General features: G+C 38.3%; 1 protein-coding gene across 4 annotated transcripts in view; it reads right to left on the reverse strand.

Annotated features, from left to right (window-relative positions):
* The window catches only part of Dipk1a (divergent protein kinase domain 1A), a 106,062-nt gene extending 89,116 nt beyond the window's left edge, over positions 1-16,946 (reverse strand). The window contains exons 1-3 of one of the 4 annotated variants that reach the window (XM_063254264.1): positions 16,500-16,637; positions 15,538-15,693; positions 14,389-14,484 (exon numbers count right to left, since the gene is read on the reverse strand). Coding sequence is in view for 1 of the 4 variants with exons in the window: in XM_003478939.5 (XP_003478987.2) it covers positions 16,500-16,553 (54 nt within the window). In the remaining 3 variants the exon portion in view is untranslated. Of the gene's footprint in view, positions 1-14,388; positions 14,485-15,537; positions 15,694-16,499; positions 16,667-16,924 lie in introns of those variants that run through there. The other 3 variants (XM_063254255.1, XM_063254272.1, XM_003478939.5) reach the window with 3 other exon arrangements.
* Positions 16,947-17,292: the final 346 nt, after the last annotated feature.

Consider the following 17,292-nt stretch of genomic DNA (forward strand, 5'->3'; position numbering starts at 1 on the left):
ATGGAATAGGAGAAAAGAGGATCCAGTTGCTTTAAAGCTGAAATCATGAAAGCTCAGGGGTCATTACCCTGGCCCTAGAGAGAATAAAATGTAATTCTAGCATACATATTGGCTCTGCACTAAATAGTATTTATAGAATCATATTTTAGAGGGTACTAAAATTAGAGATGTCCTTCATCTTAGGCCAGACTAACTGATATGTTTAATCTCACGACATAAATTTCAGAACCCTAAGAGAAAGCCTGGCCAAAAGTGTTTTATTCTCCCTTTACTTTTTTTTTTTTTTTGTCATTCTCATTTTTATCAGTACAGGGGTCGAACTCACAACCTTGTGCTTGCCAGACAGGCACTTATGCCGCTGAGCTAAATCCCGGCCCCCTCCCTTTAGTTTTTTATACATACAGCACCATATGATACCCAGTTCCTATCTGTAGTTCTCTCCGAAGGTGAAAATGATTTCCATTATTCAAGTGGTTCAGTCTCCAGTACTAGTTCAGTTCATTTAGGTTTGGGAAGCAGATGATGAAAGAAATGTCCCTGTCCTACAGCTGATCACAACCAGGTAATAATTCCAAACGCACAGTAAATTGACTGCTCTGGAGAATAATTTATCATCCATGGTGACTTCAAAGATTACTATTTATTAGGGATCCATAAGACTAGGTTTTCAATTATTTTTCTTTAGTGGAAATAAGTCAAAGAAAGCAAGGATGAGTTCTAAATAAAAAGGGACTTTTGATAGGGAATTTGTAAATGTCACTTTTTTTTTCCTTTGGCAGATATATGGTGTGGCTTGGGGATGGACAAATCCTTGCAGTAATGTGCTTAATAACAAGAGGCAATAGTCAAACTCTGTTAATTCTATTTCCTTCTCAAGACAAAGGAAAAATAAGCTACAGTCTACGGATCTTGGTTCAAAAGGAAGAATTTATTTTATGGAAGAATTAATCTGTTACAAGATAGTACTGTTTATGCTTTTCATTTTTTTGGATTCAACTTATATGGGGACTTGGGTGTGGTAGCTAAATGATATACAGTACTAAGTCTGACAGTGTAAAAGTGTAGCTGACAGAAAGAGGGAAGTAGAAAAAAAGGAAAAAGTCATAAAAAGGAACACACACACCTCTTCTAGAAAGACTACCCAAAGTAGAATAAAAACAGAGTTGTTATTATCTAAAATAAACAAGTTAAGCAAAAGATTTAGTGAAGTTAAAAAGGCAACTATCAAAACAAAAGGCAGCTATCAAACACTGTAAAACAGACAATTGTACCGTAAGAAAGCTAAAAACTGATTTAAATACACAGTATATATTTTCTAAATGTGGTCAATCAACAAATAGAGCTAAAACTCATTATTTAGAGCAATGATTTCCAATTTTTTTCTATTTTCTTTTTGTGCTGGAGATAGAACCTAGGATCTTATATAATACTACTAAGCATGTACTCTATTGCCCATGGTCCTCATGGTCCTCATTTTTTTTTTTTTTTTTTTCCTGATGGTACAACCTTCTCAAGGAAAAAGTTTCTTTTTCTTTCTTTCTTTCTTTTTTCTTTTTTTTTTTTTTTTTTGGTACCAGGGATTGAACTCATGACTGTGTGCTGGCAAGGTAAGCACTTATGCCACTGAGCTAAATCCCCAGCCCAAGGAAAAAATTTCTAAACATCAGTCTCTTTATATTTATAATCTACATAAATTTATGAGCATAATAATCTATTACACAAAAGTAGACATTTAAATTATATAATCATAATTTTGGATGGATTTGTCAAGGGAGATGCTTATTATAGTAAAACCAAAATATATACAGAAGTCAGTTATTCTGATAAAAATGTTTACAGCATTAGTAAGAGATATAGAAGGCCAGGCATGGTGGCTCACACTGTAATCCCAGTACTCGGGAGGCTGAGGTGGGAGGATCGTTACAAGTTCGAGACCAGCCAGGGCTACAAAGTGAGCTCAAGGCCAGCTTGAACTGCATACAGACCTTGTCTCAAAAAGACAAAAAAAGAGAGAGATATAGAATAAAGCTCAAATCTCTTCCAGTACCCAAAATCAGCATCTTATGTACCTCTCAGGATGTGTACAGTTCCCTTTAAAGACATAGTTATCTAATCACCTCTGTAAAACTTCTTATCTTTACAAATGTTTGAGTCAATTTATTTATTCAACAATCATTTATTGAATATCTATTCTGGACTAAGAATAGCAGACAAGAAAAGACAGTTCAGCTCTCTTGGAAATCACAGCCTGGGACAGAAGAAAGACAGGAAAAACCTAATGACACTTCAATATCCTAAGTGCTATAAGAGTGTGTGTGTGTGTCATTTGCCCACATTCTGGGACACAGATGAGGTATATTGATACCAGAAGGATGTTAGGGAGGTACTGCTGAAAGGTCATTCTTTGAGTAGAGACTAAAAGATATATAAAAAAGATGAACCTGGTGAACAAGTATGTAGGCTACATTGGAGAAGGAAATTCTAGCACAAAGTAGAAAAGATGGGGTAAATAGGCTGACAGTTGAGACAGAAAGAGGTATGTTTGGGAAACTCATTTTTTTCAGAAATGCTACAGCAAATGGTGCTGCTGTTGTTAGGAGTTGCAAGGAGAACAATTATATACAGGACACAGAATTTATAATATTATTTTATGATGATCACCCGGAGTTAAATACAAGGAAGAGCAGGAAATCTGTATACACACTAAAGACACAGAAAATCCAGCTGAGTACCTGGATCCCAGAGCAATATCCTGTGTGAGTCCAGCCGAGCCCATGACAACGCCTCCCACAAGTCCAACTGGAGGCATAGAGACCACGACAATGACTCATGCTAGTCTGTTTTGTGGATCTGCATTGGGAAGGCTCAAAGGTCATTGGTGGAAGCTAGGAAGTCTATGCCAGCGGGGTGAAGGGTCTGTGCTGGTAGGTTGAGGGTTCCACATTGGAGCAAAGAAGTGACACTCAAAATAAGGACCAAGGCTGCCCTGAAAAGTACCACAGCCGTCCTCACTGACAATGAGGTCCTGCGCTCCTCTGACAATGAGAACAGTCAAGTGTATGTCAGGAAGCCAGCATGACAGGCTTCTCTGGAGATTAGACAGCACACATCCTCCCCTCCAGAGTCAGAAAGTGATGCTCAATGTAAGCAGCAGAGCTCTTCCAAAGTGATCCATAGCCACTCACAGCGACAAGGTCCTGAGCTCCTCCAATGATAATGGCTGAATTCATATCAGGGAAGCTAGCCATGACAAGCTTCTCCAAGAGAACCAATGGCTCCAAACGACAACACTTAGGAGACCCCACAACGTCTCACCCTTTCTCTCCATGTCTCCTTTTATGCTGGTAATTTTCTTCTGGTGGGCCATCTACACGCAGCACCATTTAATTCAGCTGGTGTTAAATTGACCACCAATTTAACCTATAACAGGTGCCAGCTGTGATAGTGACAGGACTAAAAAGGCAAGATAGGAAAGCATCAGAAATAAAAGGCTATGTTCAGAACTTTGCAAGGTCTCCTGAACGCAATGAGAAACCACTGAAGGCTGTCACCAGCAGGGAGATAGACCTGATCTAATATGCACTTTGGGGAAGATAACTCTGAAGCATGGTGGATGGCAAATAGATCTGAAAGGGGTAGATTATGCTATTTCAGGGGGCAAATAAAACCAAGTGAAGATATGAATTATGGTACTAGAAGAATAATGAAGAGATGATGCACTCATGCATTATTTAGGAGATGTACTCTCTAAGACCTGCTGAGGTATTAACTATGAGGTTAAGAAAAGGAGGAATAGGTATTTGAGCAAATTCCTTTCTTGTGTAACTGGAGAGAACCATTAACGATGTAGGGAAAGATGCAAGTTTGGTGGTCAGAAATTTAGGTTTTAGATATACTAAATATGAAGTGCTAACTAGAAGTAGATAACAGGTACACTGTTAGAAATACAAAATTAAAATGTTGGGAGAGTGGTCTGAATTTGTAACACTCAGTTGGGACTGTTAGTATTTGTGTTGCAGACAAAGCCATGTGAGGAGATAAAATGATGCAGAGAGATGAGAAGCAGGAGCAGGTTGATATCCTGAGAAAAGAGAGGGTAAAGGAAGATGATGATGCAAAGGAAAGTATTGGGAGTGTCAGGCTATAAATGAAAGAAAGTCAGAGAAGCAAGGAGGTGTAGTGAGCAAAGAGCACCTAAAAGCACAAACCACAGGATCCGCCAGGAGAAGACTGACAGATTGCAAAGAATGAATTTGGCAAGTACCTTGATTCTGATGATGATGCATAAAAATCAGATAAAGGTGGAGACAAAGACAGTAAAGAGTTACAACATGTGAAAGAATGAGTATGTGTTTAGTACAGCCTACTGGAATTCAATATCTTACAAATATAAGAATATATTTTTGAATGTATATAAAACTACATGTATGATATTGTATACTCTGAGTACATATTCAAAATAAAAGATAATACCAGGGTGATAAACAGGCCAAATTTAGTTCTATTTGGTCAGTTATGATTGAAAATGGCATAAGCCAGCACATTAAAATAAAACCAATCACATATTCTTAAGGGGTAAAAAACATCAACTTTAATTGATTATAGCAACAGAAAGAAATACATTACATTTTAAAGACCTTTTCTTGGAATTCATAACATGGTATTTCCCCACTTATTCTTTGGTTTGTATAGGATACAGAAGATTTAAGAATAGTTTTTAGTGTAAAAACAAGTATTTCTAAAGATAGTTATTTGCATTTTCCTTGCTTTCATAAATATCTAAGATACTTTCCACAGTAATTGCCAGAATGTTAACTACAATAACATGTCTCTTAAAAAATCTATTCTTTGGTACTAACTTTAACCTTAATAGCCATGGGAAAGAAAATATTTTAGGAAATGATGTTTTGGGTTAGAATTCAGTTATATTTCTTTGTGGAAGAGGAAGAAATCTAAAGATGTCTCCCCAAGATTCCTATTCCTTAGCTCTTCAACCAAACATTAATCCAGGACTCATTATGAAGTTAAGATTACATACCAGATGACTTTGAAATAGAGATTATCCTGGTGGACCTAACATAATTATCTTAAAAGCAGAAACGAACGAATTAGTGAGATATAGCAAAAGAGGGAAGAGAAAGATGAGGCAGAAGAGGAAGACTGCAGAGACTGTAAGCAAAGGGCTCTACCCACTGTTGCAGCTTTAAAGATGGGAGGACAGCCACAATCTAAGAAATACGGGTGGCCTCCAAAAGCGGACAACAACCCCACAGTCCACAGCCAGCAAGGAAATGCAGATTTCAGTCATCAGCTGAATTCACAGAACTGAACTCTGACAATAGCCCAAAAGAATCTGGAAGCCAATTCGTTCCTAGAGCTCTAAAAACTCAGTCCTCAGGCACCTGACTTCTCCCTGGTGAAACCTAATGCAGTGTCAGCTTAGTAACACTATCCCTTGACTTCTGACTTATGGAACTCTGAAATCAGGGTACAGATAACAGAGCATTATTTTAAGTTGCTAAATTTGTGGTAACATATTATGGGAACACTGGAAAACTAATACATTTTCAGAAATCATTAACTTCAAATATGCTGTACTGAATCTCACTTTTCTGTCCCTCAATATAAATTTGAATAGAGATCATACATTTCCAGTCACTCAGTAAAACCCAGTCTAATTTATTTTTCTTTACTATGAAAATGTTTTTAAAGAACAGTAAGGCAAATATCCTTATATCTATATCTATATCTATATACAGTATTCATCAGTTATTAACTTGACCCCAAAGATACCTGACAAAGTTTGGAGGTTTTGGTTTATTGGTTTGTTCGTTTGTTTTGTGGTACGGGAATTGAACCCAAGGCTTTCACACTGAGCTACATTCTCAGTTTTTTTGTTTTGTTGTCCTTTAAGACAGGGTATTGCTAAGCTACCCAGACTGGATCAAACTTGAGATCTTTCTGCCTCACTTCTCAAGTAGCAGGGATTACAAATGTACACCACCCCAACCAGCTGGAGAAACTTTTGGTTGTCATGACTGTGTGATGACACTAGTATCTAGGGCGTGGAGCCTAAGGATTCTGCTGAACATTTTATAATGAAAACACCACAAAACAACAATTACCTTTAAAATGTCAATAATGCTAAGAAACTCTGTTCTCCATATACATGTACATATTTTCTTGAACTGTTTGAAAGTTAGTTATTATAATACTTTTTACCCTAATTACTTCAATTTGTATGTTTAAAAAACACAACTCAGGGCCAAGGACTTAGCTCAGTGGCATAAACACTTGCTTGGTAAGCACAAGGTCATGAGTTCAATCCCCTGTACTGCAAAAAAAAAAAAAAAAAACCCAAACCAAATCAAAACAAACAAGAAAACCCCACAAACTCATGTAGCATAATTTTATACTGACACAATATTAGCCAACATAAAGTTCAATTTAAAATTTCCCCTTTATCTCAAAAATGTCTTATGGCTTTTAAAAAATATATAGGGTTTGGCGCTGGGGATTTAGCTCAGCGGCATAAGCGCTTGCTTTGCAAGCAGGTAGTCATGAGTTTGATCCCTGGTACCGATAAAAACGAAAAAGACCAAAAAAAAAAAAAAAAGTATATATATATATATATATATATATATATACTTTTTTATATATATAATTTTTATATATACTTTTTTATATATATATATTTTATATATATACTTTTTTTATATATATACTTTTTTAATATATACTTTTATATATATATATATATATATATATATATACACTTTTTTTTTTTTTTTAATCGGTACCAGGGATCGAACTCACGACTGCCTGCTTGCAAAGCAGGCGCTTATGCCGCTGAGCTAAATCCCCAGCGCCAAACCCTATATATTTTTTAAAAGCCATAAGACATTTTTGAGATAAAGGGGAAATTTTAAATTGAACTTTATGTTGGCTAATATTGTGTCATATATATATATGGTTCAATCAAGGGAACTTAGGTTGGCATGTTGATCAATATTTAAAATACAGAATATAAGAAGCTCTGATTTTCAAACAATGAGGTTTAAAAAGCAAAATGTGTCAGCTGTAAGACTTGATGCTCTGCAACTCTAACACAATATTATGTCTGAAATGGATCTACTGATTAATTCAGCAAGTTGTTAGTACATTAAAAATCTGCCTTGAAAATATCCTCAAACATAAATTCTGTTTTTAGGAAAGAAAGGGGAATTCTGTTTACAATAACCCCACTGAATAAACATCAACCTGAAACAACCAAGAAAGAGCCTTTCCTTAAGAAGACATACAAATGAAAAAAAGCATACCAGAAGATGATCAACACTGCTAATTATCTGGAAAATGAAATCAAAACCACAATGAAATAACACTTCACACCAGTTAGGGTGGCCACTCCTCCTACCTACAAGACAGAAAATAGCAAGAGATGGAGGGTATACGGAAAAATAGTAACCCTTGTAGACTGTTAAGAATGTTAAAAAAAAAAAAAGGTGTAGCTATTATGTAAAACAGTATAGATTTCCTCAAAAAACTAAAAAATAGGGGTTGGTAGTATGACTCCATTGGTAGCTGCTTGCCTAGCATGCCCTAGGCCTTGGGTTCAATATCCAGCTCCATACAAAGGAAAATAAAATAAAATATCATTACTGTACATTCCAATAGTCCCAAACATAAGTATCTCAGAGATAGAATTTGAAAGATCTCAGACAAATCTGTACCCCTGTGCTCACTTCAGCACTATTCACAATAGCCAAGAGAAGAAATTATATAAACATTCACCAACTAATGAATGTATAAAGCAAATGTACCATATACACATACAGCAGAATATTACTTATTCTATAAAAGTAGAAAATTCTGTCATATTCTATGTATTACCCTACAATATGGATGAACCTTGAGGACATAATGCTCAGTGAAATCAGGCAGACACAAAAAGACAAATGCTGTATTGTATGATTTCATTTACCGTAGGTATATAGGTAACCAAATTAATGAGAAACAGAAATTAGGATGTGGTTACCAAGAACTGAGGAATAAGAAGTAAACAAAGAGTTGTTTAATGGGTGGAGTTTCACTTTCGCAAAGTAAGAAAGTTCTGGAGATCTGCTGCATGCAAGGTGCATACAGTTAACACAACTAAACTGTATGCTTAAAACTGGTTAAAACAATGAACTTCACATCATACTTTCACCACAAAAAACTCAAACCAAAACAACAGATATGTAACCACAATACCATGACCACACCTAAGGAAATAATTTTTATTTCATTAAACACCCAACTGACAAAAAAGAACTACTTATTTCTAGAGATAAATTCATCTACTAACATTTTGGATTAGAAACATTCACACTACAAAGCCAGGCACAGTAGTACTCACCTAAAACTCCAGCTACCTGGGCAATACAGTGAGGCCCCATCTCAAAAAATGGAATTTCTGGACCCATACACTTTGTAGATGAAAAAATTTTAATGGAAAATTATTCAAAAGTATTTGTCTACAAATGCGAAGAGTTTGCCTTTCCAATTAAACAGTGTATAAAGTTGGCATTTAAATAGTATAGTTTTTAGAAGCAATTTTAACAAAAAAATATTAAAATGCACCTACCTACTATAAAGTTACAATTTTTTTTTCTCTTGCAGTATTGAAGATTGAACATATAGCCTAACCTATGCCAGTCAAGCACTCTACCACTGAGCTACTTCCCCAGCCATTTTTATATTTTAATTTTATTTTGAGTCAAAATAAAATTTCTCAGACTGGTCCCAACTTGGGTCCTCCTTCCAAGTAGCTGGGATTATAGTTTGCCACCATGCTTGGCAAAAATGAAACTTTTTTTACAAAGAGTAAAAACCAAGATTTAAAAACGGAGTACTCTACACAAAAATGCATACACATGCTTATATAGCAGCTTTATTTGTAACTGCCAAAAATTGGAAACAGTAAGGATTTCCTTCAACAGATGAATGGGTAATAAACTATGGTAGGGACAATGGAACAGTTTTAATTTTTTGGTTTTTAAAGAATATTGAGCAGTGGGGCTGGGGATTTAGCTCAGTGGCATAAGCGCCTGCCTTGCAAGCAGGCAGTCGTGAGTTCGATCCCCGGTACCGATAAAAAAGAAAAAGACAAAAAAAAAAAAAAAAAAAGAAAAGAAAAGAATATTGAGCAGTAGAAAATCATGGAGGAAATTTAAAATGGATGTTAGTAAGTAAAAGAAACCAATCTGAAAAGTGTACATACTCTACGATTTTAGCTATATGATATTCTGGGAACAGGTAAACATGGAAGTAGTAAAAAGAGCAGTAGAGGCCAAAGGCTTACCAGGGAGACAGCAACGACTGAGTGGAACACAGAGGATTTTTAAGACAGAGACACTGCTCTGTAAGATAAATAAATGTCATTATATTTGCCAAATATCACAGAATATACAATATCAAGTGACCCCTAATGTAAACAATGAACTGTGGGTGACAAGGATTGTGTGACTTTGCTGACTATTAAGAAATGTGCCGGGGGCTGGGGGTTTAGCTCAGCGACATAAGCGCCTGCCTTGGAAGCAGGCAGTCATGAGTTCGATCCCCGGTACCGATAAAAAGGAAAAAGACAAAAAAAAAAAAAAAAAAAAAAAAAAAAGAAATGTGCCATTTGGGTGTATTCTATTGATAATGAAGCTGGGTATGTATGTGTGGGGCTATGAGAAATCTCTATCTCAGTTACTCTATGAATTTAATAAAACTGTCCCAGAAAATTATTTAAATTAAAAAAATACCCTTTGGCACTAAAAAGACTACAATGGAAGAAACACTTTCTACTGTGTGCCACTCTCAAAAAGTATGGTGACAGCTGGGTGTGGCAGCACAAATACCTCTAATACCAGTACTCTGTGAACCTGAAGCAGAAGGATCTCAAATTCAAGCCTGCCCTTGGCAATTTAACAATTTAGCAAGACACTGTCCCAAATCAAAAAAAAAAAAAATTTTTTTTAAAGGCTGAGGATGCAGCTCAGTAAGAAAGCCCTGGGTTCAATTCCAATACTAGAGGGGGGAAAAAAAAGTATGGATAAAAAAAAAGAGGATAAAATTTGCCTGAGAATTTATTATTTGTTTGAGTTTCTAATAGCAGAAAAGCAACTAATGGTAATGCCAAGTGGCTAGATTATAATTCTGTGCTTGAATTTAAGACACTATGAGATACACAAATGCTCTCTATACATAATTGGTCTCAGAAAGCTAATCATAGCCTTGGAAATTTAATTTCAGGCACGGCCAAAAACACAGGCCTTTTCTCTCTGTGGCCTTTCAGGGACAGACAATAACCTCCAGCTGTAATCATCCTTAAAGCTTAAAATAATCCCAGTCTGAAAATGGGCAAGAAAACATATTATCTTCCTAGAGTGTCAACATTATCAGTATTATCAGTCAATCCATATTAGTACCCTATCTATCCCCAAAGCCCACAAAATAGGTGCACTGATTTAGCTAAAAATGAGACCATATTCTTAAGTGAAATAAATAGGGCACACACATTTAAATATCACATTGTCTGGTGTAAGAAACTAAAAGTGTACATAACGATTAAAATGTATAACAGACACTGAGAAATGGGAAGAAAATGTTCAAATGAAAAGGAGAACAAGGGAGGAGAGAGGAAGAAAGGAAGGGAGGGACAAGGAAAAAATGAAATAGTTTTTGTAAATAAAGAGAGAAAAGAAAATGAGAAAAAGCAAGATCTATCATGTATAAGTACAAATTCCCTGTGATGAAGATTGTCAATATATTTATCTAAAATGTATCAATAAAAATAATTTTTTAAATCCCACAAAATATCCAGTCATAAAAAAACAAACTATCTACAAAAATAGTACTAATATAAGCCAACAAGCCAAGTATCATAAATGTTAAACAAGCACCAGCAGCCTAATTGGAACACGCCATTCATCCATTCATTCCTGACAGCTCTACTGAACATATAGTGAAATTACCAGAGCAGTTATTTTTAAGGTGAAGTTTCAAATTTAAAACTTTTGGCCAAGTGTGGTGGTACATGACTGTAGTCTTAGCACTTGCAGGAGGATTGCTTTGAGGCCACCCTGGTCTACCTAATGAATTCAAGGCCAGTCTGAGCTACATAGCTATAACAAAGTGGCAAGACCCTTTCTCAAAAACAAACAAGAAGAAAAAAAAAAACCTCACAATTTAAAATTTTTGAAATCTAAACATTTTGAAAAACTTCAACTGATCCAAGTATTTCAGACTTCAAATTCCATTACAATGGCATCATCTTTTCATTTGCAACAGAGTATGGGCCAAATGAATAGATTGGAAAATATATATAATCTAAGCATAGTGAATCACCCCAAATTGTCTTAGCTTTTATTATCCTGGGACTTAATGATAGTAAGATGGAAGCAGGTATTGTAGGCCAAATCCAACAAATTATAGGGCTGCTGTGTTGTCAGTCTCATTCAGATTCAGTGAACCCTAAACAAAGCAGAACCAATTTGTAGAAAAAGCACTTCTAAAAACCCTCAAATGCAGGTGTTATGCTGGGTTACCACACCCAAGCAGGCCACAAGTAGTACAGTATGTGCCATTATGGTAAAGCGGAAGAAAAATATCACCTACAATGATTTCAACTAGTTAACACACTTAACAGTTTCTCATCTGATAGGATTCCACTCTGTTCAATAGACTGTGACACTGGGTGTGGTGGCACATGTCTGTAATCCCAATGCTTGGGAAGCTGAGGCAGGAGGGTTGTTGTGAGTTTGAGACCCCCTGGGCTACAAAGTGAGCTCAAGGCCAGCTTGAACTGCATATGCATAGTGAGACCATGTCTCAAAAAACACCAACAAAACAAAACAAAATCAGTGAGCTGTGATATTGGTCAATTCAGGAAGTGTTATTTCCCAGGCAAGTATTCAATAAAATAAAAGGATGGAAGTGTAAATTAGTTTATGCTGGGAATAATGTCTTGCCATGGAGAAGTTTGTTTGTTGGCTACTTGTTTTCAGAGAGGCTGACTCTCCTCCTGGTTTGCAGGCTGCACCATGTACCTGTACTGTTTCCTGTAAGCAAATGCTTCTGGTTCCAAAAAGCCACCTTGGTCTCTGCAGCAAGGGATAGACAAGGTCCATTATGGAAATAAACTCACTCCCTTCCTTCCAGTTTTTTTGAGGTATTAATGCATACATCCTATAATTTAAAGCACACAGTTCAGTGGTTTATATGCACAACATTCATCAAGTTGTGCAACCATCATCACTATAAATGTTATAAATTTTACATTTTCATCTCCCCGAAATACCTCCCCATCCTTCAGTAGTCACTCTTCATTTTCTACCAATCTCCTAGCTTGAGACAATCACTAATCTATTTTATGACCTTATAAATTTGTCCATTTTGGATATTTCATATGGAAGAATCATTAATTTGTTTTCCTATAAATAATATGATATATTTAATGTTACAAGTTTCATCCATGTTAAGATATGTTATCAATGTTTCATTTCACTTTACTGCTGAATAGTATCCTACTGCATGGATATGCCACACACGCTACATAAACAGATGTAAGCATAGTGATTAGTTGCCCACATCTGCCCGTAACTACCTATCAAAGCTGAAATGATATCATTAATTACAAAATTCCAAGTTTTCTAAAAATGTTATCAGCTACCACAGTGACATCTTGATTAATAAACACACTGAGAATTAAAGTCAAATGCATGAAAATTTTTCCCTGCAAATTATAAGGGAAAAAGGAATTTTGCAGTTCTAAGGCCTGAACACCTCAGGACATAAATGATCCTTAATTGCACTCAGTTGAAGACAAACAGCGAAAACTGCAAGTGTACAAAGCTGGTCTTTGAAACTTGCCTTTCCTCTTTCTAAGCCCTTCACATCTTCTTCCTTTGAAACAAATCTAGTTCTGTCCTATAATCTTTTTTCTACCACAAACAAAAAATAAGATCTCTTATACATGTTGAATAATTATAGCATCATTCTAAATTAAAATAGGCAGACACGTTACTTAAACAATACATTTTATTCCAAGACATTCTCCCAAAACATGAAATGAGAATTGGTTTCTTCTTGTATAAGAATTTCTGGAATGAACAAGCTAGTAAAAAAAGAGTTTTGGGTTTTTTGTTGTTGTTGTTCTTGCCATGAGACCCTTTCAAGACACAATAAAGTCCTTCCATGGCAAATCAGATTTAGTCAGTACTCTCAGGATGATATATAAGTAGGAAGAAAATGAAGAAAAAATAAACTGTTATTAATTTTGTTTGGTATGATAAAGGTGTTGTGGTTATAGCTTATATTTTAGAAATGAATAGTAAGGTATGTAAGGTGAAATGATGTGATATCCAAGATGTGCTTTCAAAGGGATATGAAAATGGGGAACAAAATACAACCTTGATAATTATTCAAGGCAGGTGATCCTTATGTGGAAGTGATTATTCGTTTCTGTTTTCTATACGTAAAAATTTCCAAAGTAATATAATTTTAAGAGATAACCAAGTTGTTCTCTCAATCAACAGTGTGCACTTTCTGTTCTTCCTTCTTTCTTGGGTTTTAGGGATTGAACCCAAGAACTATGCCCTCAACAACATCCCTAGCCTTTCTCTTAAATTTTGAGACAGAGTCTTACTAAGTTGCTAAATTGACCAGTCTGGGTGCAAACTCTCCATTCTTCAGCCCCAGTCTCCTCCCAAAATGGTCAAATTACAGGCTTTTGTCACCACACCCAATCCCTTTTTCCCTAGTAACTGGTTGTTTGTCACCACATATTTTCAGATAATATATGTAAGTCTGTTTCCCTGACTAGGCCTTAAACTTACTGAAAATCACCAAGCTGTTTGCTTATTAGTTCCCTCAGAATCCTCACTGCTTCACAATTACGGGAATGTGACAGACATCCAAAAGCTATGTATTAATTGACTGAATCAATAAAATAAGTCATAGTATGCACATAGGACAATAAATGTTCAATAATAAAAAGCAAGGGTAGAAAGCCTAAAACCTTTAATTGTGGGAATTCAATGTATTTATCTATAAGAATTTATCATTTAAGTTCACATGCTTTCGATTAAAAATGTAGAGGTGTCACAAAACAAATCTGACTCATTTAGCTTAGTTGATCATGTTATATAATCAGTTAAGAACCCTAATCTGTATGATACAGAAACCAAAAAATCAGAAAGTTAAGTAACATTTCAAGGTCATAATAAACCAGATGTACAAATGTGAACAGAACTCAGTTCTATGCTCATGCCTCATTCTGTTCCTGAAAGATACGATTTTATTCTAAAAATATATAATATTTATGTATATAATAAAAAGGAAAAGGAATACTGTATGTATTACCTCCACTTTTTGTGCCTGAGAATGTAGCTATGTAATAGTCTCAGTTGAAATAGTTTTAATTTGCTTCCAAGTTTGGTAATTTTGAGGTTGAAGCACCTGGTGGTACATGAAGTGTAAAAAGCAGTTATTAGGCAATAAGGAGTGGAAGAAGATATGACACCTGAATAATTTCAAGACCTTAAAAAAAAACTGGTTAAGCTAGAATGGTGAGGGATAACTAACAGAAAATTCACAAAGAATAAATATTAATGCTAAGATGGTGTATAGGGGCTGGGGATTTAGCTCAGCGGCATAAGCGCCTGCCTTGCAAGCAGGCAGTCGTGAGTTCGATCCCTGGTACCGATAAAAAAGAAAAAGACCAAAAAAAAAAAGATGATGTATAAAAAATGAGTCACTTGAAATTCTAACTCCTAGGTTTATATTTCTTTTTTAATCTATAATACTAACACTATGCATTTTAATGTTATAGCTTATGAAATTTTAGTCCAATAAATATTTTATATAGAAATAACCTATTAAAAATATCACTATACCCCAAATCCTTTTAAAATGGTTTAAACTATTACCTTAAGTTGGCAGTAGAAATGATGTGCAAATTTAGAAAGTCAAAAAATGTCACAAATGTTTGCCATTTACAGAAGCATGAATATTTCTAAAACTCATCTTAACTCAGCACATCTAAAAGCCCGAGTCCAGCAGTGCCAAAGAATGTGTCACATTTGTGGAACACATTTATAGCCAAAAGACTTAAAGGTCTAAAATAATGTCTAGAGAGCCAGGTAATTTTAGTAAAAACACTTTTTAAGTATCTCAAGATTCTTTCTTTGGGAATAGTCTGGAAACATTTTTCTTTGTTAAGCTCCCAGAAGGGGTTATTTACCTGGCCTGACTCTATCCTGGAATGCAACACTGTTACTCAAGGCGCTGGTGGCACTACTGTAAAGGCTCAGAACACCCTATTTTATTCCTACCCCTTAATATCATGAGTTGTCAAATCGTTTTTCCAATTTACAGTATATCACTCATTTTAGGGTAATGATTTACATGTAGGATTATCAAACAAAATATAAGATTTACATGCCCCACAACGGTCTCTTCTCAACTTTTTTCATAATTTTTAAAAGCATCAGGTGACTCAAAATAACCTACCAATACTGTTAAGCCTTTTAATGTAAGCTGTGAAGAAGTAGTGTCCTCTGAATGTTCATTAACACTGGCGACCAAAGCAAGGCATTGATTTGTAGTTGTTTTTCCATTGGAATGATGGATTTGCGCTCAGCCACTCATCGTGTCTACCAGGTCCCCCTGGTGACCAAACAGCACAAGAAGGCAAGTAGTAGGGTTCGAAGGCATAGATTGGTGGCAGAACAGAAGATAGAACGGGAAATCATGAAAAATTAACACACGAACTGTACACACGACTGGACTGAGAATTAACGCTTGTCTTGCTAGGGTACTGGAGAGCCACACACCAGCCACTGTCCCCTTTCCTTTTCAGAAGCAAATACTCATTGCCTAGCTAGAGCTTCCGATCTTTACCGCCCTTTTAAATCGCGGGTGTGACAAGCGGACCAAACCCACGGGCTCCGCACGACGCTCATGCCGTTTTTCAGGGCTCTGGGAAACACTGATGTGACAAATTGTCATAATTTTCTAAAATATAGAGGAATGACACACCACCTTTCCTACTACCGATTGAAGACCCGCGACGCAGAAAGAGCCAGCCTGGGGGTGCACCTGGGAGGGGGAAACCCGGGAAGCCCCGGCAGAAGGCGGCAGCGCATCCCGAGCTCGGGCTAGCGGGGCGCAGAGCCTGGCACGCGCAGGGTAGCGCCAGGTCAGTCGCGGGCTCTCGGAGTGCTCAGCGCGCGAGGGCAAACCTGGGGTGGGTGGGGGACGACCCGGGCTCCCGGTAGCGCTGGCCGGGGCGCGGGATCGCACTGGGGGCGCGGGCAGCGGCGTCCGGACGCCCGGGGAGGGCGCCCCGCCAGGTGCCAGACGGCAGGGGGGCGGCGGGGTCCCGGCGGACGCCAACCCCAGCGCGAGGAGCAGGCGGTCCCGCGCGGCCCGGAGCGCGCGCCCTGGGCGGGAGACGGCCGCCGCCGGCCTACCTGGAGGTAATAGGGTTTCCTCAGCCAGGCCCCCAGACAGAGACTCCTCGCCATGGTAATCACACATCGCCCCGCCGCGCCGCAGTCGGAGGCGGACCCGAGCGCAGGCGGCCCGGCTCCCCGCCTCCCGGCGCCTCCCCGCCCCCAGCTGGGCCGGGCCCGCCCACTCCCCCGCCCCCGCCGCAGCCCCGCTGCAATGACGGCGGCGGGCGGCCCGAGGCCCAGCCTCTTGCTCTGTTCGTTGAGCAGCGCTGCTGTCAGACCGACCGCCGACTCCTCCATAAAGGGAAGTCGCGCCTACTCTCCGCCGACACAAACCCAGCAGCGCCGCGCGCTTAAAGGGGAGGCGCGAAGAGGCGGGGGAGGCGCCGAGGAGCACGGGCATTGCACGCTCAGCTTGGAGCTGGGTGGGGAGGAACCCGTACCGCGTTGCGACGGGCCCTCCGCTGGCGCAGTCTTTGCCTCTTGCTCCCGCCCTGCGAGCGGCTGCGCGTCCTGCCACCCTCTGCCCGGGGCGGGAGACTGATGCTAGCTTTGGACTTTGTTCCTGGAGTCGGGACGTTGAGCTGGTTGCATCGAAATTCAAAGGAAGCTCCGGGCTTCTTCCTTGGGGACTGCCTAGCGCGCGTGGTCGCGCTGCGGCTGAAGGGAGGGGAAGGCGGTGGCTGCGGCACCTGGGGCAGTGTACTGCGAGGTCCGAGCTCCGCTCTACCGAGCTCCGGGTGGCTCCTGCCTCGCGGGACTGGGTTCTGTGCCCATCGCAGCCGCAACTTTTCTCTACCGAGCTCGGTGC

The sequence above is a fragment of the Cavia porcellus genome, unplaced genomic scaffold (genome assembly GCF_034190915.1).
Source record: "Cavia porcellus strain 051 isolate PalLab524CR breed Dunkin Hartley unplaced genomic scaffold, mCavPor4.1 scaffold_1, whole genome shotgun sequence".
Lineage (NCBI taxonomy): Eukaryota > Metazoa > Chordata > Mammalia > Rodentia > Caviidae > Cavia > Cavia porcellus.